Source organism: Sipha flava, unplaced genomic scaffold (genome assembly GCF_003268045.1).
Source record: "Sipha flava isolate LNK unplaced genomic scaffold, YSA_version1 173_pilon_pilon, whole genome shotgun sequence".
Classification (NCBI taxonomy): Eukaryota; Metazoa; Arthropoda; class Insecta; order Hemiptera; family Aphididae; genus Sipha; species Sipha flava.
The window spans coordinates 63,986-83,091 of record NW_020271974.1 but is presented as its reverse complement, the minus strand read 5'-3'; the positions used below and the strand labels follow the sequence as shown (position 1 = coordinate 83,091).

Genomic DNA, 19,106 nt, shown 5'->3' with positions numbered 1-19,106 from the left:
TATATATATATATATATATATATATATATATATATATATATATATATTTACAGTTTATGATAAATTGAACCAAAAAATATTATTTTAGTTATAATAAGTATTCAAAAAATGAAGAAACATCAATGTTTACATACAAAATATTTAATATGAAAAAAAAACTATGCACCACATGATTGGGAATAGAATCATTAATTATTTCATTGAAGGTTTACATCAGTTCCAGATCTAAAGATTCAAAAGTCTCAAAAGGACAGGGTGCAAATATCAATTGAAGGCCCCTTAAAATAAAATTTGCTTCACATAACATTTGTTTATTTATTTAACACATGTAGATGAATTAGTAAATAAAAAAAAATATATAAAATTAAAGTAGCCTAATCAATAAGTAATTTTGTTTTTTAAAAAAATAAGCAAAAAAATTAAAGAAACAGACAATTATAGATTTTAGATATTTATTTTAGATACCCCCTAATGTATGAGGTCTCGGCTGTATCCAAATTGTATGCCAGAAAAAAAAAATGTCCGAATTGCATGCCGGTTTGATTTTAGCAATTTTTTTTTATTATTTATTTTTAATATCCTGGGATGCTGTATTTTATCAATCCATTTTCCCTCTCATTTTGATATCAGTTCCACCTTTCTTATCTATAAGGGGTAATATTTCAGAAATTACATCTTACAATTTTAAATTTAATCATCTATTCTACTATATATCTAAAGTCAATACTCAGTGGTTGTCTAAGTGGTACTGGGCTGTGAACCATATTATATTAATATATTACTTACACATATGTATTTTTAAAATATTAAATATCAGCAAGTAAAGAAGATTCGTTGATTGAACATTCATGTTATCACTCTAAAAACGTTTTATAAAACTACAACATTATTACCATTCTAGTATATTCCGCAAGACATTCCAGCAATTTCTAAAATTTCACTTAGAATCTTAATGGGCTATATTTCGACAACCTGTGTGTCTGTGTAAACGACCTTTTTCTACTTTAATTTTTTTAAAAAATAAATGTAAGAATAAATTGAACTTTGAGTAATTAAAGGTAATTTATTTATTTTTCATTTTAAATCCCGATATTGATTCTCTTGTGGGTGACAATCCAAAATTACATTAAATTGTTTAACTCTTGAATAATTAGGTTCAATGAAGTTTTTTTTTTTTGATAAAAATTTTTTTTTTCAATAAATAAATTGTAATAACTGACAAATGTGCACATTATACATTTATCACTATTGGTAGGCCTTAAAGATTTTCTACGAAATTGGTGGTCCACACTATTAAAAAGGTTGGGAACCGCTGCTCTATCGATATTGTTATCTGGTATTAGACATCATTAAATGTCTATACACACATGTACGTATACATACCTATAGCTTAAAAATTTCTAAAGATAAGGTAAATACTAAATTGCCCAAACACATTGCAATTTTTAAAAGTTCACCCAAACGCATGACACCCCGGCATGCAATTCGGACATACACTTCTAAGACATGGCATGCAATTTGAACAGAACCCTCTGAACCTGGCATGCAATTCGGACATTCCAATTTAAGTTTATTTTTTTGGCATGCAATTCGGTTGCACCAGAGGTCCCGATGCGTTGCACCCAATTCATAATTGTTAAATACAGCATTGATTACAATTGCTTATTCAATTTTTCGATAGATATTAGAAATAAAGTATAGGTACACGTACTTTTCTGTACCTATGCTGTTTGAGTACTTTTAATCAATTTTATGTTCGAAAATCATTGAAACTTAGATTACTTGGCCTTCGAATTGAGCAATAATCAGTACTATGCCGTTATTTTTGTTTTGATTTTAATTGTAATTCAAAATCAATTTTCAGTAGGTAATTTTATCAAATGGTTAAAATCTCCTGTCACCACAGTACTTGTGCGAAAGACGCGTTACATAAGTTTTAATTAAAACGGACTAAATATCGATCGAAGCCCTACCGTATGGCTAAATAAACGATTTATAAACGATTCTGTTGACTTGCTAAGTAATAAATAACTAACAAGTAACTATTCATATAATGCAAAAGAAATAATCAATTCATTTCAATTTATCTATTTCGAGTAAGCAAATTTACGACACCACTGGTATAATACTTAGGGTGAATACTAGGTATAGAATAAAAAAAAGGTAAACAATTTATCTTTATATTCATTCATGTACATACGTTTCATGTAAATTAGAGTCAATATATACCAGCTACTATGAGACACATAGTGGCCGAAGGGAATAAGATAACTGTGTCTGTCCAGACAGTCACCTATTCGAACACGGTCACTATTGGTTTCACTTTTCGGGCATGACGACCGCTGTCCACCAAAGAAATCGCACTATCCCACCACTTTTTTCAACGAAACCTAATAATACAGCGCAACCTTACAAACCCCAAATAAACCTAACCATACCAAAACCTCCAGCATGAACAATGTAGGGAGAATGGATGAGATAGAAAATCAAAAATCCATAGAACCGACGGCAAATAATCCTAGGAAAAATTGAAAATCTGGGAACAAAAATAAAGCTAACAGAAAATCAAGTAATTTTATTTTTGTAATTTACCAGGAAATGGAAAGTCAATACATAAAATACTTGAAAAATCAAGAAGTTGAGAAATCACACTGGAAAACAAGTAAAAATGATGATAGCAATATATATATATATCACTTGAACAATTAATACAATCAAAATTGAGGAAAGTTGGCCACTTGACACCCGATCATATATGCGGTAAAATAAATTGGTTTTATAAATACGTATCATTTGACAAACCAATTCATGTAAGAATATGTGACGGTTCAATTTTGATAGCAGAAGGAAAAGGTACGAGTATTATATACAAGTATTATCATTTTCAAACAATAAATGGAAAAATAATTATCTATTAGACTTCTATACGTTCCGAAAATGAAGTACTCGTATAATTTATTTTCATGTTGTACAGCGTTGCATCATTTCATAGATAAAGGTTTACCACAATCATCAAATAAAGATAAATGTGCGTTTTCAAGAAACGGACAGATAGTCTGTACATATCAGAGACAAGGAAAACTAATTATATTAAAGCTCAAAGTCATTACACTCAATATTGAAGAACCACGTACATATTTTGTTATCAAGGACACGTTTAGATTTTAGCGTGAAAAACTGAGTCGTCAGAATATAAAGTAAGTTTATAATATACTAGATAAACATAATATAAAATTAATAGATGGCATAAACCATTTTTTCTGTGATTCATGCGTAATCGGTGAACAAAATTAACAAACATTTAAGTCTAGTACAACGAACATAACAGTTGTAGGAGAGTTAATACACGTTGATTTATATGGATTAATGGAAAGAAAATCTATTGGTGGGTAGAAATATTTTTAATTATTTGAAGATAATTATTCATATTATAGAATAGTATAATTTATAAGACATAAAAGTTACATGAAAGATTTAATCAAAACATTAATACGTAAAATAAACACTGATACAAGTTTTAGGATCATTGGTATACGAACTGATAATGGAAATACCAAGTTTACTATTGAAATATGGGGTTGGACATCAAACTACAGTTCGATCCACACACGAGTAAAATGGGAAAATTGAACAAGAAAACCGGATGATAGTTGAAGCAGCAAGTATTATGCTACACACAACAAATCTAAATAAGACAGTGTTGGTAAAAATTGGCTGTGTACACAATTAACAGAACAGGTAAGAGTTCAGTCAAAGATAAAACACAACATGAAATTTATTTTAGAAAATAACCTGAGATTAAACATTTTAAAGTTTTCGGAACTAATGTTTTTTCATGTATACTGGAACAAAAGCGTCAAAAACAGGATCCTATAAGTGAAAAACGTATATGCATCGAATATGTAGAAAACGTAAAAGGATATAGAATATCGTATCCAGAAACAAACAAAATTAAAGTGAATGGAGAAGTTATTTTCAAGACTGGAGTAACTGGTAACGGAGTATCGACAAATTAGAACAAGTGTGAAGAAATAATTAATTTAAAAGAAATTATGAGTGATCAGTTATTTTCGGAATTTCTAGACATAAAAATATGAGTAGATTAGCTCATATAATCTAAGGAATCGAGAACTAATAAAAAAAAAAAAAAAAAAAAAAAAAAAAACAATAAAATATGCATGTACAGACATACATACATATGTAAAATATGCAGACATCTTCACTAGTCCACTTTCAAATGATAGATTTGATAAAAATGAAGAAAAATGTTATCAATAATTTTGTCTAGATCTACAAACAGAATCCACGGGTCAATAATTTTCATTAGAAGAAAACATCATTATTAATCATTTTAAAAATTAATTAGTTTTTATTAATTAAAACATTTTTATTTGTAGCTAAATTGTGTTTTTATATTTTGAATCGCCTTTTATTAAATTTCAATGCGTTTCATGTTTCATAAAAATTTACCAAATAAAAGGTATAAAAGGAATTAATACATTCTTATTTTTGTTATTATTATTCCTTACTATAGTATTTGTTTTATTTACGGAATATATTTTAAATATTTACTGTTTTTTAAATAATATTATAAGTCTACGTCGGTACTTAAAATATTAAATTTATCTAATTGAGTACCATTGATATTTATGGATGGAAAAAAATATAGATAAATGCATATATTTTGGGTAAGTGCATATTTTTGCATACTATTAAAAAAAAATAAGACCATATCAAATGCATATTAAAAGCTTTTTAATGCATAAATGCATACTATTTTAATCTTTTTAAGTACATACAAATCTGAACCCTACTGATGATACATAATGACAAAATGAATATAATTTAATAACTTTATCAATGTAGAATGTAAATTATATGAATATACTTACTTTAAAAACAACAAGCATTTTTAATCGACAAATAAATATTTAAACTTATTGTTCTATTTCATATTAAAAATGATAAATTTTGACTAGATACTACACAGTATTATGAAACGCAACAGTTAAACTTTTAATTTCAATGTTGTTTTTTTTTCAAAGGAAATATGTAGTATAAGTATTAGTTAAAATGCATTCGTAGACATGCTGACATATCAGTAATCTTAGGGATATTTCGGTCGTTGATGGAAGTCGATAATTTGGGTAGAAATATTCGACGTTATACCCAATATCGTAGTGTACCTAATAAAAATAAATTTTACAGTAGCATTATATTCCATCTAAAACTTTGCCATCTACTCCACTACAATATTGACATGAATCCAAATATTTATTATTGGTTTTGATAAGAATATCCATGCATTTTAAATTTTATCGATTCTCGCATACAGCTTATCGAAATAAAGAATATTGCAAATCACACTATGGCGTGTTTAAGTCGAATAATTCGGTACGTTTAAACGTATTTTTTTCGTCCGCTATTGTATATGGTTATGAACACGAAATAGATTGGCTGATGTTTTATCATAACATTTATTATAACAAAATCGTTATGAATTAACTAAACCGTAATTATTTATACTGTTTTGTATTTATCGAATTTAATTTTAATGATACATATTGACAATTGTAATTTTTGATTGGTTTACAGCAAATATCCCTGTAATTGGATACGTTTACATTCCAAACTAACAATTACCTATACCCCAAAGTTATACGATAAATAAAGGCTTAGACACGTTTAATGTTATTGAAATAAAATAATAATATAATGTAGTATATTTTTTGATATCGTTTGATCATGAAAAACACCAAGGATCAAATGTCACTAATCATGTTCAAAATTATGGCTTATTCACAGTATTTGATTTTATGGTTTATTACCGAATTATATTTAATAAAAATTGAGTGGAATTCAATATTCAAAGCCAATAGGGTTTAATTTCACACGTGTTTGATAAAATAATTAGTGGGGCGTTCATTTTTTTTTTTTTTACCGAGAATTAAAATATCTTTTGATTCGTCCGTTTTTATTAGAGAATTAAAGCTAATATTTAAAAAAGAAAATTAATACATTTCCATTTTTAAACATTATTCATCAATCTTTTTGGTAAAACTTATTAATGATAAATTATTTTATTTGAATTAAAAAAAAAAACTCATAATTATAAAATTGTACAATATTAAAGCTCGAATTTATGTCGAAGCATACTAAGAAAATTAAAATTCGGTTTATCAAAATTATTATCAATTAAATATTAATGAAATTAAGTGCATTATTACATTAATTGCTTAAATAGTTTATAAAATTATTTTTTTTTTTTTATTATTCATTTTTAATTTTGGAATTATAGATTCTTCAAATCCGTATAAAAGCTATCTTAAAATATCAAACCTAATTCTAAAGTACGTTTTCGTATTATTTTCTAATATCTCAAAACATACTCGTATATTAAAGGGTCTTTTTTAGTGCATATTAGTATCATATTTTTAAATTGTTACGATCATAAAAATCCAGACCTTAGAAATAATGTGTGCCCCAGCGTTGTAATATAGTTCTTAATAGTATTTTTAAATGCAAAGTTTTGTTTCACAGAGTGAAATTCATTATTATTTTCCTTTTTCGAATATTACTTGAAGTCGTTAAGGTCCCAGCTCCTCAAACCATAAATATAAAGTAGTAAAGAAGAAAGATTTAAAATAAAATATGAATGAACATGAAATACTCTGTATATTTCTATGCATTTCATACCATAACTCAGTTAGCTTGGGGATTAGAAATTATTACTTTACAATAAAGAAATAGAAGTTTTGACTAAATATTTCGGGAAAATAAGATTAGATATGTTTATGATTGAATTTGAAACCGGGTTGTAGCCATTTGACGACAAATAAATAAGAAAACATTAAATATAAATTTACTTAATCTGTATTAAAAATTCATAAATAATACATAAAAATGTATTAGATGTATAAAGAACACAATGTTGTAATAATTAAACTTATAAAGTTAAATTATAAAAGTCAAACGTATAAAATATTAAATGTAAAATATAATTTGATATATATGTATACTAAAATATAGAACGACCCGGCATGTTTTTCCGGTTATGATATTCCCGTAATTTTCTTCCGTTTTTTTTTTTTTTTTTTTGTTTAGTGTAATTTAGTAGTAGAATTCATTATGAAATATAATATTTAATTTATATTTTCAGCTTAGAAAGTTAAATTTTTCATTTTCAATTTTTATAACGTTTCAAAATAGCCATTTTATAAAACAAGTTTTTATCGACATTTTAAAGAATTGTAACTGAAAATCTAATAATTTGTTTCGTGGTTAAGGCTAATGTAAGTTTTGAAAAGAAATAAAGCGTACATGGTAAGGCTTAATGCCTTTTGCAATGAACAAGTATAAATTAGATAATTTTTATCTCTTACTGGTCAAATTGATGGGTTTGTTTACTTATATAGTGGCAGTGTGGTGCAGTAGTGAGACAGTTAGGTACGACAAGCGCAGTCATCAGTTTGAATCCGACTTAATGCAAAAAACTTTCCACAGAATTATTTCTGCACTCTCTCTCACCTGCAATCGTTCTGGTTGTTCTCCACCGGACAAACTCCACTGGGAGTGAAGTCCGCACATGTGATAATTCTCTACTTATACAAGAGGGTACATATGCTATGCTCAACCTTATCTCTTCCAAGTTAAAAAAAATATCGATAAAGTTCTCTGACTGTCATTTCCATAGAAAAAAAAAAACTTATGGAGATATTATTTCCATCCGAAAAACATACGAAGGGTAAAAAGTGTACAAGGTGTATATTATATAATATACTACTGTATAAACTTTGGTTATAAGTTTAAGAAAATGTTTTATGTTTATTATAAATAAAAAGTTTCAATAAGTTCGTCTTAATGAATTTATTTCTAGACATTGTTTGATTTCGTTTAAAAAACACTGCGACTTATTGACTTTTAAGAATAAACGTTGACAACACCTCTCATTTTTCGGAATTAAGTAGTATGTTTTTAAAACGATCAGGTAAAAAAAAATTATTTTTATATCACCAAAAAGCACGTAGTGATTTATTCGTTCCGTAACTGTAGTTGAACTGTTTAATTATGTTACAAACTTTTCCAGAAATATAAGTAAAACTAGCATATTTCAAAATTGATACGTTTATACTATTCAAGTCATACTTATTAAAACGGTATAAAATGTGACTTGAGTTTGTACCATAAAAGTAGTGAGCAAGTTATTTTGTCAGAGATATGTTTTGAACGACTACATATCCTTAACTTGACCTTTTTATCATGTATAACTTTTAGGATTTTAATTCAATTTATAAGTTTAAAATGAATACGCAGTATCCGAATTATAATTTGACATTCGTAATAATATTCCTGCTTATATATTATAATATAAACTGTTTGAATAAACAGTATAATATGAGTATAATAAATGCCTTACGTGAAATATTTAATATTTTAAGAAACTTCAATCATTTATAAATTTTTAAAACCAATTAAAGTATTTCTATGATCTTTATTTCGAATTTTATAGTCGAAATATTAAATAAATATAAATGTAATATTTATTAAAACCATCAATTTTACGTTTATAACAAACTCATATTACGGCTATTTAATAAGAATTAATTAAAAAATAAATTAAAAAATATTGCACTTTATTTAGGACTTAAAATGATATTATTAATTTGTTTAACAGACCTGTAATACTGCTTATTAATGGTATATTATATAATTATATCTAAATATTCCTGTGATATACCACAGAAAAACCTATTTAATATTTTTATAATATTGTTATAAACATTATTTCTTTTGAGTAAATTATTAGGATTAAAATATTTAAAATTATTTAATTATATTATTTACGACAACTAACACACATATTTTTATACAAAATGTATACCAATTATATGGTATATTACAATTAAAAAATAATCTTTTTCCCTCTATATTTGAATATAAATATTGAAAGCAAGCTACGTTCCGAATTTAATATTAAAACGATATTGTTGAGAATAATTTAAAACAATTCCTATCAGTTGGATCCTTCAGTTAACCCTATAAAATACTTTATACTGAAGAGATATAATCGATTTAAAGAAGATCCTTCATAAATCTAGTGTTGAAGAAGAATCGTGTTAAACGAATTAGGTGTTTGGTCGGTTAAGAGGGCTTTTTCGGAAGAAAAGGAAAAGCATTCAACACATTTTAGTTCACGTCAAAATGGATTTCCCAGTTTTTCAAAGAAAATCTCATTCCTTCCAATTATCGTTCCTTATAAAAGAAATCCACAGACGATTCCTTAATTATATTGCATCTCTCTAGTAAGTTTTGTTAATTTAAAACTATTTTCTCAAGCAAATATGGTTAATATTGTGTCCACATCGAGTAATTTACAAATATTTATTTCATTCTAATTTAAAATAACTTTTCAAAATAACTTTAGCTCACATCGACATCAAACCATTTAAAATTCAAAGTAAAAAATAATGGGCTTAAGTCGTGCTGGTTCTTTTAACATTAATATAGTAATAATTATAGAATAAATATTATATAATTTAATCAATCTCACGTATAGTTATACCGCAATATTGTTCTTCAAAAACAGGGAACTTGTACGTTTTAAAGCAAGAAAATATTTATTCTCCAACGCTTTAAAATTGAATATTTTTTTACACTATAATAATGTCAATTCGTGTTAATAATTCACCAATGTTGATTTATCAATAAAAAAATATTTTAATTAGATAAAAACATTTTCAAAATTCCTCTTATTTTTGTGGCTTTTCCAATCAGTTTACTTAGTACACAATATTTATTTATTTCAATACATACCTTGAAGTGTACAAAATAAAAATATACAATTTAATAGTTAAATAAATTATCATTCACATTTCTAATAAACCTAATGTCATGCGGTGACTCAAACAAATGCATAAATGAATACACAAAAAGTAAACAGCATAGAATTTGAAACACACAAAACTCTAAATTAAACGGGGTCAATAGAGACATCTTCCGTTGATCAAACGGAATGAGGAGACTGTGCTTAACAGACATTACATTGGACACACCAGATTCACTCATGATATCCTGATGGCCAAGAGGAGCCTCTTATTTGTCAAACCTGTAGAATTTCGTTAAATGTCAAACACTTAATAGCTGACTATTTAAAGTATAACCGAGAATAAGCTGAGCATAAGATATAATATAATCTGGGCACTACACTTTGACCCGATTATAGGAAAAACCAAGTTATAATTAATTATACAAAACAAGCAAAATTGTTCAATCTAATATAAAAAAAAAATATATATGTTACCTAATTATATAATTTATCTTTGAATTTCATCACATAAACTCATATCCTGTTTGTAACTAATGGCCTTTGTTATCCATGTTATTTTTTTGAGATCAATAAAAAAAAATATGATCCATGGCAATGTTTTATTTATTATTTATATACATCGGTTCAATAAAACGTATTAAAACTCAACATTTAGGTTTTGAGACATTGAGAAATATGAATTAATATTAGAATTTCATAATAGTTTATCTTTTCATTCTATATTTTTAAGCATAATATCTATAATACTATTATTACATTTTTATTTTAATTCTATTATAAACCTATAAGTATAAATGACAAATTTTCTCGAAAAAAAAAAATGTATTTGAATTGGTGAAATTTGATATAAAACCGAAGAAATATTACTCAAACATAAATACATGATTCATCTAAGAAATCAAATAGGATATTTAATTCGTAAACTTATCATTATATAACTTATTATTCGAATATGGTACTTAATGAAACGTAATGTTAAAGTGTTTTGGGAGTATTCGCAAATTTTACTTTATCATTTTCTCTATATAATATATGTAATGTCCGATCCAATAGTATTTATTTTATAATATATTGTTTTATGAATATCTTAATTATTATAGAATTGAAATATTATGCATTTAAACATATAATAATAAAATAGTGAAATTTTAGAATTAATTTACAGAATGATGTAAGAAAAAATACTAAATACGGGTATTTTCAAGTGTATACAAATTTTGTTAAATGTTTTATAAATTTTTAAATTTTAATAATTACAATGTTTTACTCTTTTAATCAAATATTTCGAAGGAATTTAATTTTTTTTTTTTTTTTTTAATCTTATTTTTTAATGACGTACTTTGTAAAGAACTTTATTTTTATAACAAAATTATAGTTGAGAAAGCTGTAGCATACCGGTGGGTTTAATACGTTTAAAATTATGTTATAATGTAAAAAAAAAATTGACAAAATACAAAAAGAAATAACGGACGTAAAAACGGAATAATATACTACGCGTGAACAAAATGCATATTTCATTTGAATACATCCAGCAGCGATAGTAATTACTCAAGAAAATAAATTGTGTACAAATTTAAAAAATTGTCCGCCATAGATGTTGCCAAGTTAACCGTGCTCAAGCCATTTTGGTGTTCATAATGTCTTGGGACTTTGTAAATTGGCTTTCATTCTCCTCCAGAGACATCCTATCAGGCAATAAATCAACTTTGTCCGTTGGTGAAAATGGTATTTTCGCCAGTGTGTTAGTTTCATAAAATCATTCACTGGTCACGATTCTTAAAACCAACAGAGCATCGACGTTTGGACTCGATGCAATTTATTAGACAGCTTATATCTCCGCAACATAATAAGTGTTTGTAAAAAGCTTTTGACTTATAGGACCATGTCATCAAATTACTAAGAAATTTTCAAATATTTTACACGTTATATAAAGTAATTAATTTAATCAGTTTATGTTTCCGCACTATTATATGCGATACCAAATTTTATTTAAATCGTTCGTGTTTTAACAAAGCATTTTTTATGATTAGTAAAATATAGCATTAAGTGTAAATTCAAAAACTGCAGACGAATAAACTATAATATTTATTTTTTTCCTTTCTTTAGGTTCAAATTAAAACTATAAAAACACTTTTATATTAAGTATTACATTTATAAAAAAAATTTACAAAATATTATATCAAATATTTAATTTATAATGTTAAGGAATAATTTTCTGATAAAATAAAATCTTTATATTTATATTGTGGTGTAACAGAATTTATTATACAAACATAGTATTCATATTTGTTTGGATTGACTATGTCATAACGGTAATATTACAGACCGTATAGATGCTCAGCTTGACACTCTAAGTACAATTATCAAAATTCAATAAAATTAATCAAAACTTGTAACGTTACGTTTAAATTTTGATCATCTAATTAATTTCTTAAGAATTTCTTAAGATTAAAATACTACACATATTATGATTATCATAAAGGACGTGTTTAGTATATTACATGCTTTTTAAATAGTAAGACATTTATTTATTTTTTCATTCAGATAGCACCTTTAATTATTCTAATTTCTGTCAATAACAATTATTACTATAGAAAATAATAATACTCAATCGTAATTCAACTCGTTATTTATATATATGAATGTAAAATAAAAACCAAATCATTAGGTAGTCAAAGAACTAACAAACAACAAAAATCGTTTATATACAAATTATGTATTTGATTATATCATATTCTGTTTAAAAAAAATTAATGGAAAATTCTACACACACGAAAACTGTAAGATCAAAACAACAAAAAATTTGAATCATTTACTTAAATAAATAAGTCTTCTAAGCATTTAAGATTTTAAATAACACAAGAACGGAACGAATAATAAGTTTACTACCATGTTATTATATTCTTAAACAATAAACATAATAGAATAACGTATATAATAAAGTTGTATCATATATACACTATTAAAGTACTTTTAACAGAATGTTTAAATTTTTAATTTATTCAGTAACTTTAAGTTTTCAATGAATCAACGCTAGATTGTTCACAAAAAATATAAATAAATAAAAATAAAAATAAAAAATCATCAATCTTTAGAATGATATTAAACAAAGAGCTTACCTTAATTGCACAAAGATCCATTAGGTAAATTACTTATTATAATTTATTATAATTTGCGTATTTGTGCATAATTGTTTATAACAAAAGCTTTTTATAGGGTAAAGGCTTTCAGACTGAAGAAAATCAGATCATAATATTATAACTACTTACGTTCATGTTTCATTTTCAAACACGCCTAATACATCCTTATGTAGTATTAAATTTTAAAGTGGTATGGAAATAGGATTATTACTTTCGATTTCGAACAAATAAAAATATATACATAGACATTTCGATTTTTATTTGCCTATCATATTGTTTTAATTAATTATTAAAATATCAAATTCTGTCTTAAACCATTTTGAAAGCTTTTTACTGTACCTAAGACGTTACATACTTTTTTAATAAAGAGAGAATATTTAATATTATTGACAAAACTTTTCTTAAAATTTGACGTTTAAGCTTTAAAGCTTAAGATTTAAAAATCATTGTTTTTATGGAGAGAATCAAATTTTTGAACAGTTAACATTTTTGAAATATAATAATAAATATATGTTTACAAATTTAAAATCAGTCAATTTTCACACATAATTTAGAATAATGTGAAGTTGATCAAATTTTTGTGCCATAAGGAATTTGTTTATATAATTTATAAAGTGTAATAGTTATAAAAATATTTCTAACAAACCATGTTCAGTATAAGCCATTAAAATTGTTGAATGAAAATACAAGTAAATATAAATATAGTTAATACAATTAAATATATATTCTTGTTTAGCGCATTAATTATAGCATTATTCTTATTTATATAAAAAAAAAATTAAGTTTAAACAAGACTTAAATTTCAAACTTCTTTCATAAATCGAACTTATTTACCGTACACTAAAATCTTTAACCAATATATGTCATTGTAAGTCTTATTTTATCAAAATTATATAAAATGAATAAATTTAAAATAATTTATTTTTTATCTTTATTATTCATACTTTCGTATTATCCGTTAGTCTATAAGTTTATAATATACTGATTAAAATATCTGGTTACAACACTGAGTACATTATTTATTTTTAAAAATATATGTATTCTGTCAATACAAAATCGGGACGCTCAGAATTCAGTGGTTTTTACAAATATTCTGAAAGTATAGAATAAATATTGTTACCAATATTAAGTGAAATACCAACAAATGTATCAGCCGCTTGAATTAATTTTATAAATAAATTGTAAATACATGTTCTAAGACTTATGTGCTATACAATTTAAAGGGAAAAGAAAATCAATCATGGAAAGAAATGTTGGAAAATTTAGATTCACTTATAGTACAAAAAACTTTCCATCAGGCATCTGGAATAACTAAGTCAAAGAACTGTAGGGGAGTACTTTAATACAATTATTATTAATATTATTGAAGAATTTTTCAGTTGTATCATCGGAAATCATGCTAAAATAAAAATAAGCCACCTCCTCTCCACAAACACTCACAAACACACAATAAATATAATTTTTTTTTTTTTAAAAAAAAAGGTTACACGAGCATTTTCGAATTTGTATTTTAACAAATCCATTAAATATATATATTAAAACATATTAAATGGTGTCGACAGAAAAGTGATACATAAAAAATGTCTGTGCATAACAATAAAATAAATGTATTCGCAAAAATGTATTATATTTTTGTCACAATACTCATTTAAACATTATTTTCTAACGCAGTTTTTCAATTTTTAACTTTACATGGCCAATTGATCCGAAATCACCTTTTGATTATTTTCCGAATTTATTCAAGTAACATAATTTTCATTTTGTTTGAATTACGCCAAAAACGCGTATAATTTACATTAATATAATCATATTTGGAATATATTTTTTCATCCATACAGAGTAACTACCCAGGTGGTGTAAATCATAAATACGGAAAATAAATAAAAATCTTTAGAATAAAAATAATTTTATTTAAATAACACAATATAAAGGAAAAAATATTCGTATGGGAATATTAATAGTCACTATTATATCTTATGGAGTTTGCACTATAAATATAATGATAAGAAAATAATTGGTTTTATAATATAAGCAGGTAATGCTTTTTTTCAACACTTTATAACAGTACTTTATAATAACTATAATAGTTTTTTGGAACCCTCAACGATACATACGAAAATTACATGAATTTACTTAAATTAAGTTACTTTCTTATTTTTCTAGTAGTTTTATATAATTTGATGAAACCGTAAAATATAATCCCTATGTTTTGAGTAGGGAAGCTAAATTTTAACTAGAGATGTTTTCCAAATCGTATAGTAATTAATGTCATAGTAAAATGTAAAATTATAATGATATTACATGTTACATATGATATTTATTTTATTTTACTAGTCGTTTAGAAATTTAAACATTACAGTACCTAATAAAGCTAAATTATTACAAATAGTAGTCAAAATACATTGATCATTTGTTCTAACTCTTTTTGAAAGCTTAAGCGTAATTTGTAAATGTAAGCTGTTGTTTATCTGAATTTTACAATATGTTCTGAACAATAATATTAAATGTTTTTTCTGCAAATAGTGTTCTTCATGAAATGTATTTGACATTATTGATTTAAGTATCCTTAACAATAGTATTATAATAGCTCGTACTCGTAATAATAATGAAAATTAGTTTTATCGGTATATTATGTTATTGAAACAATTTAAAGTACCAAACATTAAACAAAACAAAGTTATTTTCACTATACTAAATGAAGTCTGGCTAAACATTTTAGATGTTAACACATAGTAAAATATGGTTTCAAATGCAATCGAGTTAAACGAATTTGACTAATTATAAACATAACTGACCCTCAATTATGCCATTACATAAATTGCAATATTCGTTCAAGTGTTTAGAAAAGGGTCTAATATATTTTTATCCTTACAGTTAATGGTCAACCATTTATGTTGATAATCGTTGGGGTTCTATCGGACATGTAAATTACACCCTAAAAAACCAAACCCTTTGTTAACTTTGAAAAAAAATGTATCAATGAAAATACTCGCATTCAAAACATTACCTATGTAAGACTCATCCACATAAAAATAGAATAAATTATCGTGTTCGTTTTTCTTTATATCCGAACTAATTTTTTCTTTGATTTATTTTAATCCTCCTTTAAATTAATATGTGAACGAAATGTATATATTATCAAATAATAACCTATACATTTGTCTAGATACAGAAACATTAGTCTAAATATTGTAGGTATGCCAATTTAAAAAATTAAAATAATTTTTACTAAGTTATATTTTTATTTTAAGACATGCTTTTATAGCATAAAAAATAGTTATTTATCATCCAAAATATATTATGGGACCAAAAAAAAATAAACCAATGAATTCCGTACGACAAGCAACCAAATATTGACAACACTTAAATCTAGTATTGATTATGCGTGTTATAAATAAATCGTTTACAGATTTCTTCAATCTATTTACCATACATTCATTAGGTTAATGTTAAAATGTTTAATATGAATTAAAACAAATAAATATTATTGGACCGCCGATGTTTAAATAAAACTGGAACACCCATTTTGTATGGTAAATCTGAAAGAATACGTAAAGGATAGTGTACATGTAGTATTTTACGTATCGAAATACTCGAACAATATCATAAAAATAATTAATCGAAATACAAAATACAATTGTAAAATACAATCCAATTAATTATTTATATATTAATATATCAAATCATACTGAACGTATAGAACATTACAAACAGTTGATTCCCTAAAGAAATTTATATTTGATAAAATAAAAGTGTGTGTACGTTTTAAAGCAACAGGTTGGTACCAAATAAAGCTGGTAGGTAATGATACATTGTACTGTTGTAGATACAAATTTGCATAGTTTTATTATTATTTTATTCAAAAATAATTTTAATATACTTAGTGTAACGAAGATAAAACAAATATAAATGATTTCAGAACATTTTTTATCTGTAATTCTATGCATAATAATTTGAGAATGCAAATAAACCAATATATATATATTTAGGTGTAGTGAATAATTTATTTTATTTTTAATTTATGTCAAAAATTCTCATTTTCATTAATACTGCAGCAGTATTACTAAGTATTACTAGTATATAACATACGTTAACATATAAACTTTTTTAGGTTACCACCAAAGCTTCCGCAGAAATTTGTTTTTATATTTATCTAATGGAGGATTTAAATTTATTTATATGCAACTGTGAATTTTTAATATCGTACAATTGTTTGGACATGCAATTTTAGAATGCGTTAATAAAAATATGTAGCTGTAAATAATTAATTACACAGATATTTAATTGATCGAAGTTGGAAATTGATGTATATAGTATTTACTTTACGGTATAAAAGGCAAATGTAGAGATTGTACTTTGATGTCGAGTAGGAACAAATACCCAAGGGTAATGAAATGTAACAACAACAGTGACAACACCCTATGAACATGTTTATCTACAACCGCGAGTAAGTTATTCTGAGTGCCAGGGGACTGGAAAATAGTCCCTTTGCAGTGTGGATGTGTCCAAATGGTAAATATATATATATATATGAACAATTTATCATAAGCAACACAATGAAAAAGTGCCAAAAATAAATGAATAAATAGATATCAAATCGGACACACCTAACACTAACAATAATGTATTAACCGTAGTGAAATGAGTAGTTATTATCAGATGATTAAGTGGAAAGTTGAACGCTGTTTAGCGCTACGTGTTTAAGTGTCAACGTTTCTCGAATAAAAAGAAAAATCTTTTCTCCCAAACCACGATACATCTTTTACATTTGGAAGAGGGAATGATAAGAAATTTGAAAAAATCAACTTCCGAAGAAAATTTTTTTCCAGCGTTTACCAAATTCGATTATCACGTAAATATACGAATTGAACGTCATAAAATGCATGTTCTGATTGACATAATTATTTTTTGGAAACAATTATTTTCCCGATAATTAGCTATGACTGAATGCTTGAATGTGTTTCGAAAATTGCACCTCGATATTCCTTATTCGTTAGAAAATAATATTTTTTCACGGAGTGAAATAAAGTGTTTTTTTTCTTTTTAAATTTATTCATTACATAGAACGAATAATGAATAAAAAGTTGAACCGGATCGAAGCCTTTCAATATTTATTTTTAACAGATATGACATTTATTTGTATATATCATTTTAACAGCTACGAAGTATTTTCCGGTCGAGGCAAGTGTTTTCCTTTTCTCAGGACGAATTACCGACCCGCAGGAGCGATCGCGTATCTCGTAAACGCGACGGAACACACGGACACCACGTGAACATATCGCAGGATAAAAGTTTCTATCAGACTGAGCCAGTTGGATTTCTAATCGGGACTCGGCGAAGAATCGAAACCGAAACGGTGGCGTTTAAAACGTTTCATGCAGTGTCGGTCTGGCCCACCCGGGTACCCGGATGAGATTTTATTCTTGAAACAGGGGCCCAACGAAAGGGCGCCGATATGAAAAATTCAAAAAAATTCGAAACATTGTCGACGCGATGTAACAGAACTACGCGTAACCCCCGCAGTATATAAGCGTACGTTCTCCCGATCGGAACCGAACGACGAACAGGAACACTTTGAAAAATCGAAACAAGCGCTGTGGACGGTCCCGGGGCGCAACGGCAGTTCGAAAAACACTGGCTTCGGAAAAATGTAAAAAAACGAAAACAAATGAAGGACTCGCGGTAGGGTTCGGGATCGCGGAGGGATCGGAATTTTTCGGCGGCTTTGCCTACGGTCACTCCGACGGTCGTCCGTCCGGAACGCCGTTCGCGGGAAACCGCCGGGAACCGATGCGGGAGCAGGGATCGCTGGTCGCGAACACGTTACGGTCCGGAGGGACGAATAATAACGGTTACGGGTAAACGGTACGGGGAGCCATTCGACGGCGACAACACTAACCTGTCCGCGGTTGACGAACCCGTGCTTTCTGGCCACCCTGTCCGCCTGTCCGTCGCGGCCGCCGCCGGACACGCGGACGGCGAACTGGTTGGTGTAGTGCTCGGCGCGCGCCAAAGTCGTCACCATCACCAGCAACAGCAGCAGCAGCGGCGGCGGCGGCGGCGGCGGCGGCCGGAACACCTTGGCGGCCGTGCGGCGAGCGTTCGGCACCATCGTCGTGGCGTGTGCTACTGGTGGCGAC

At 26.9% G+C, this 19,106-nt stretch overlaps 1 protein-coding gene across 1 annotated transcript in view; it reads right to left on the bottom strand.

Moving 5' to 3' along the window:
- LOC112680086 overlaps positions 1-19,075 on the bottom strand; it is a gene marked incomplete in the record, with an annotated part of 199,354 nt that extends 180,279 nt beyond the window's left edge. Inside the window, 1 exon segment of the mRNA XM_025550082.1 lies at positions 18,866-19,075. Coding sequence (XP_025405867.1) covers positions 18,866-18,991 — 126 coding nt within the window.
- Between the last annotated feature and the right edge of the window lie 31 nt (positions 19,076-19,106).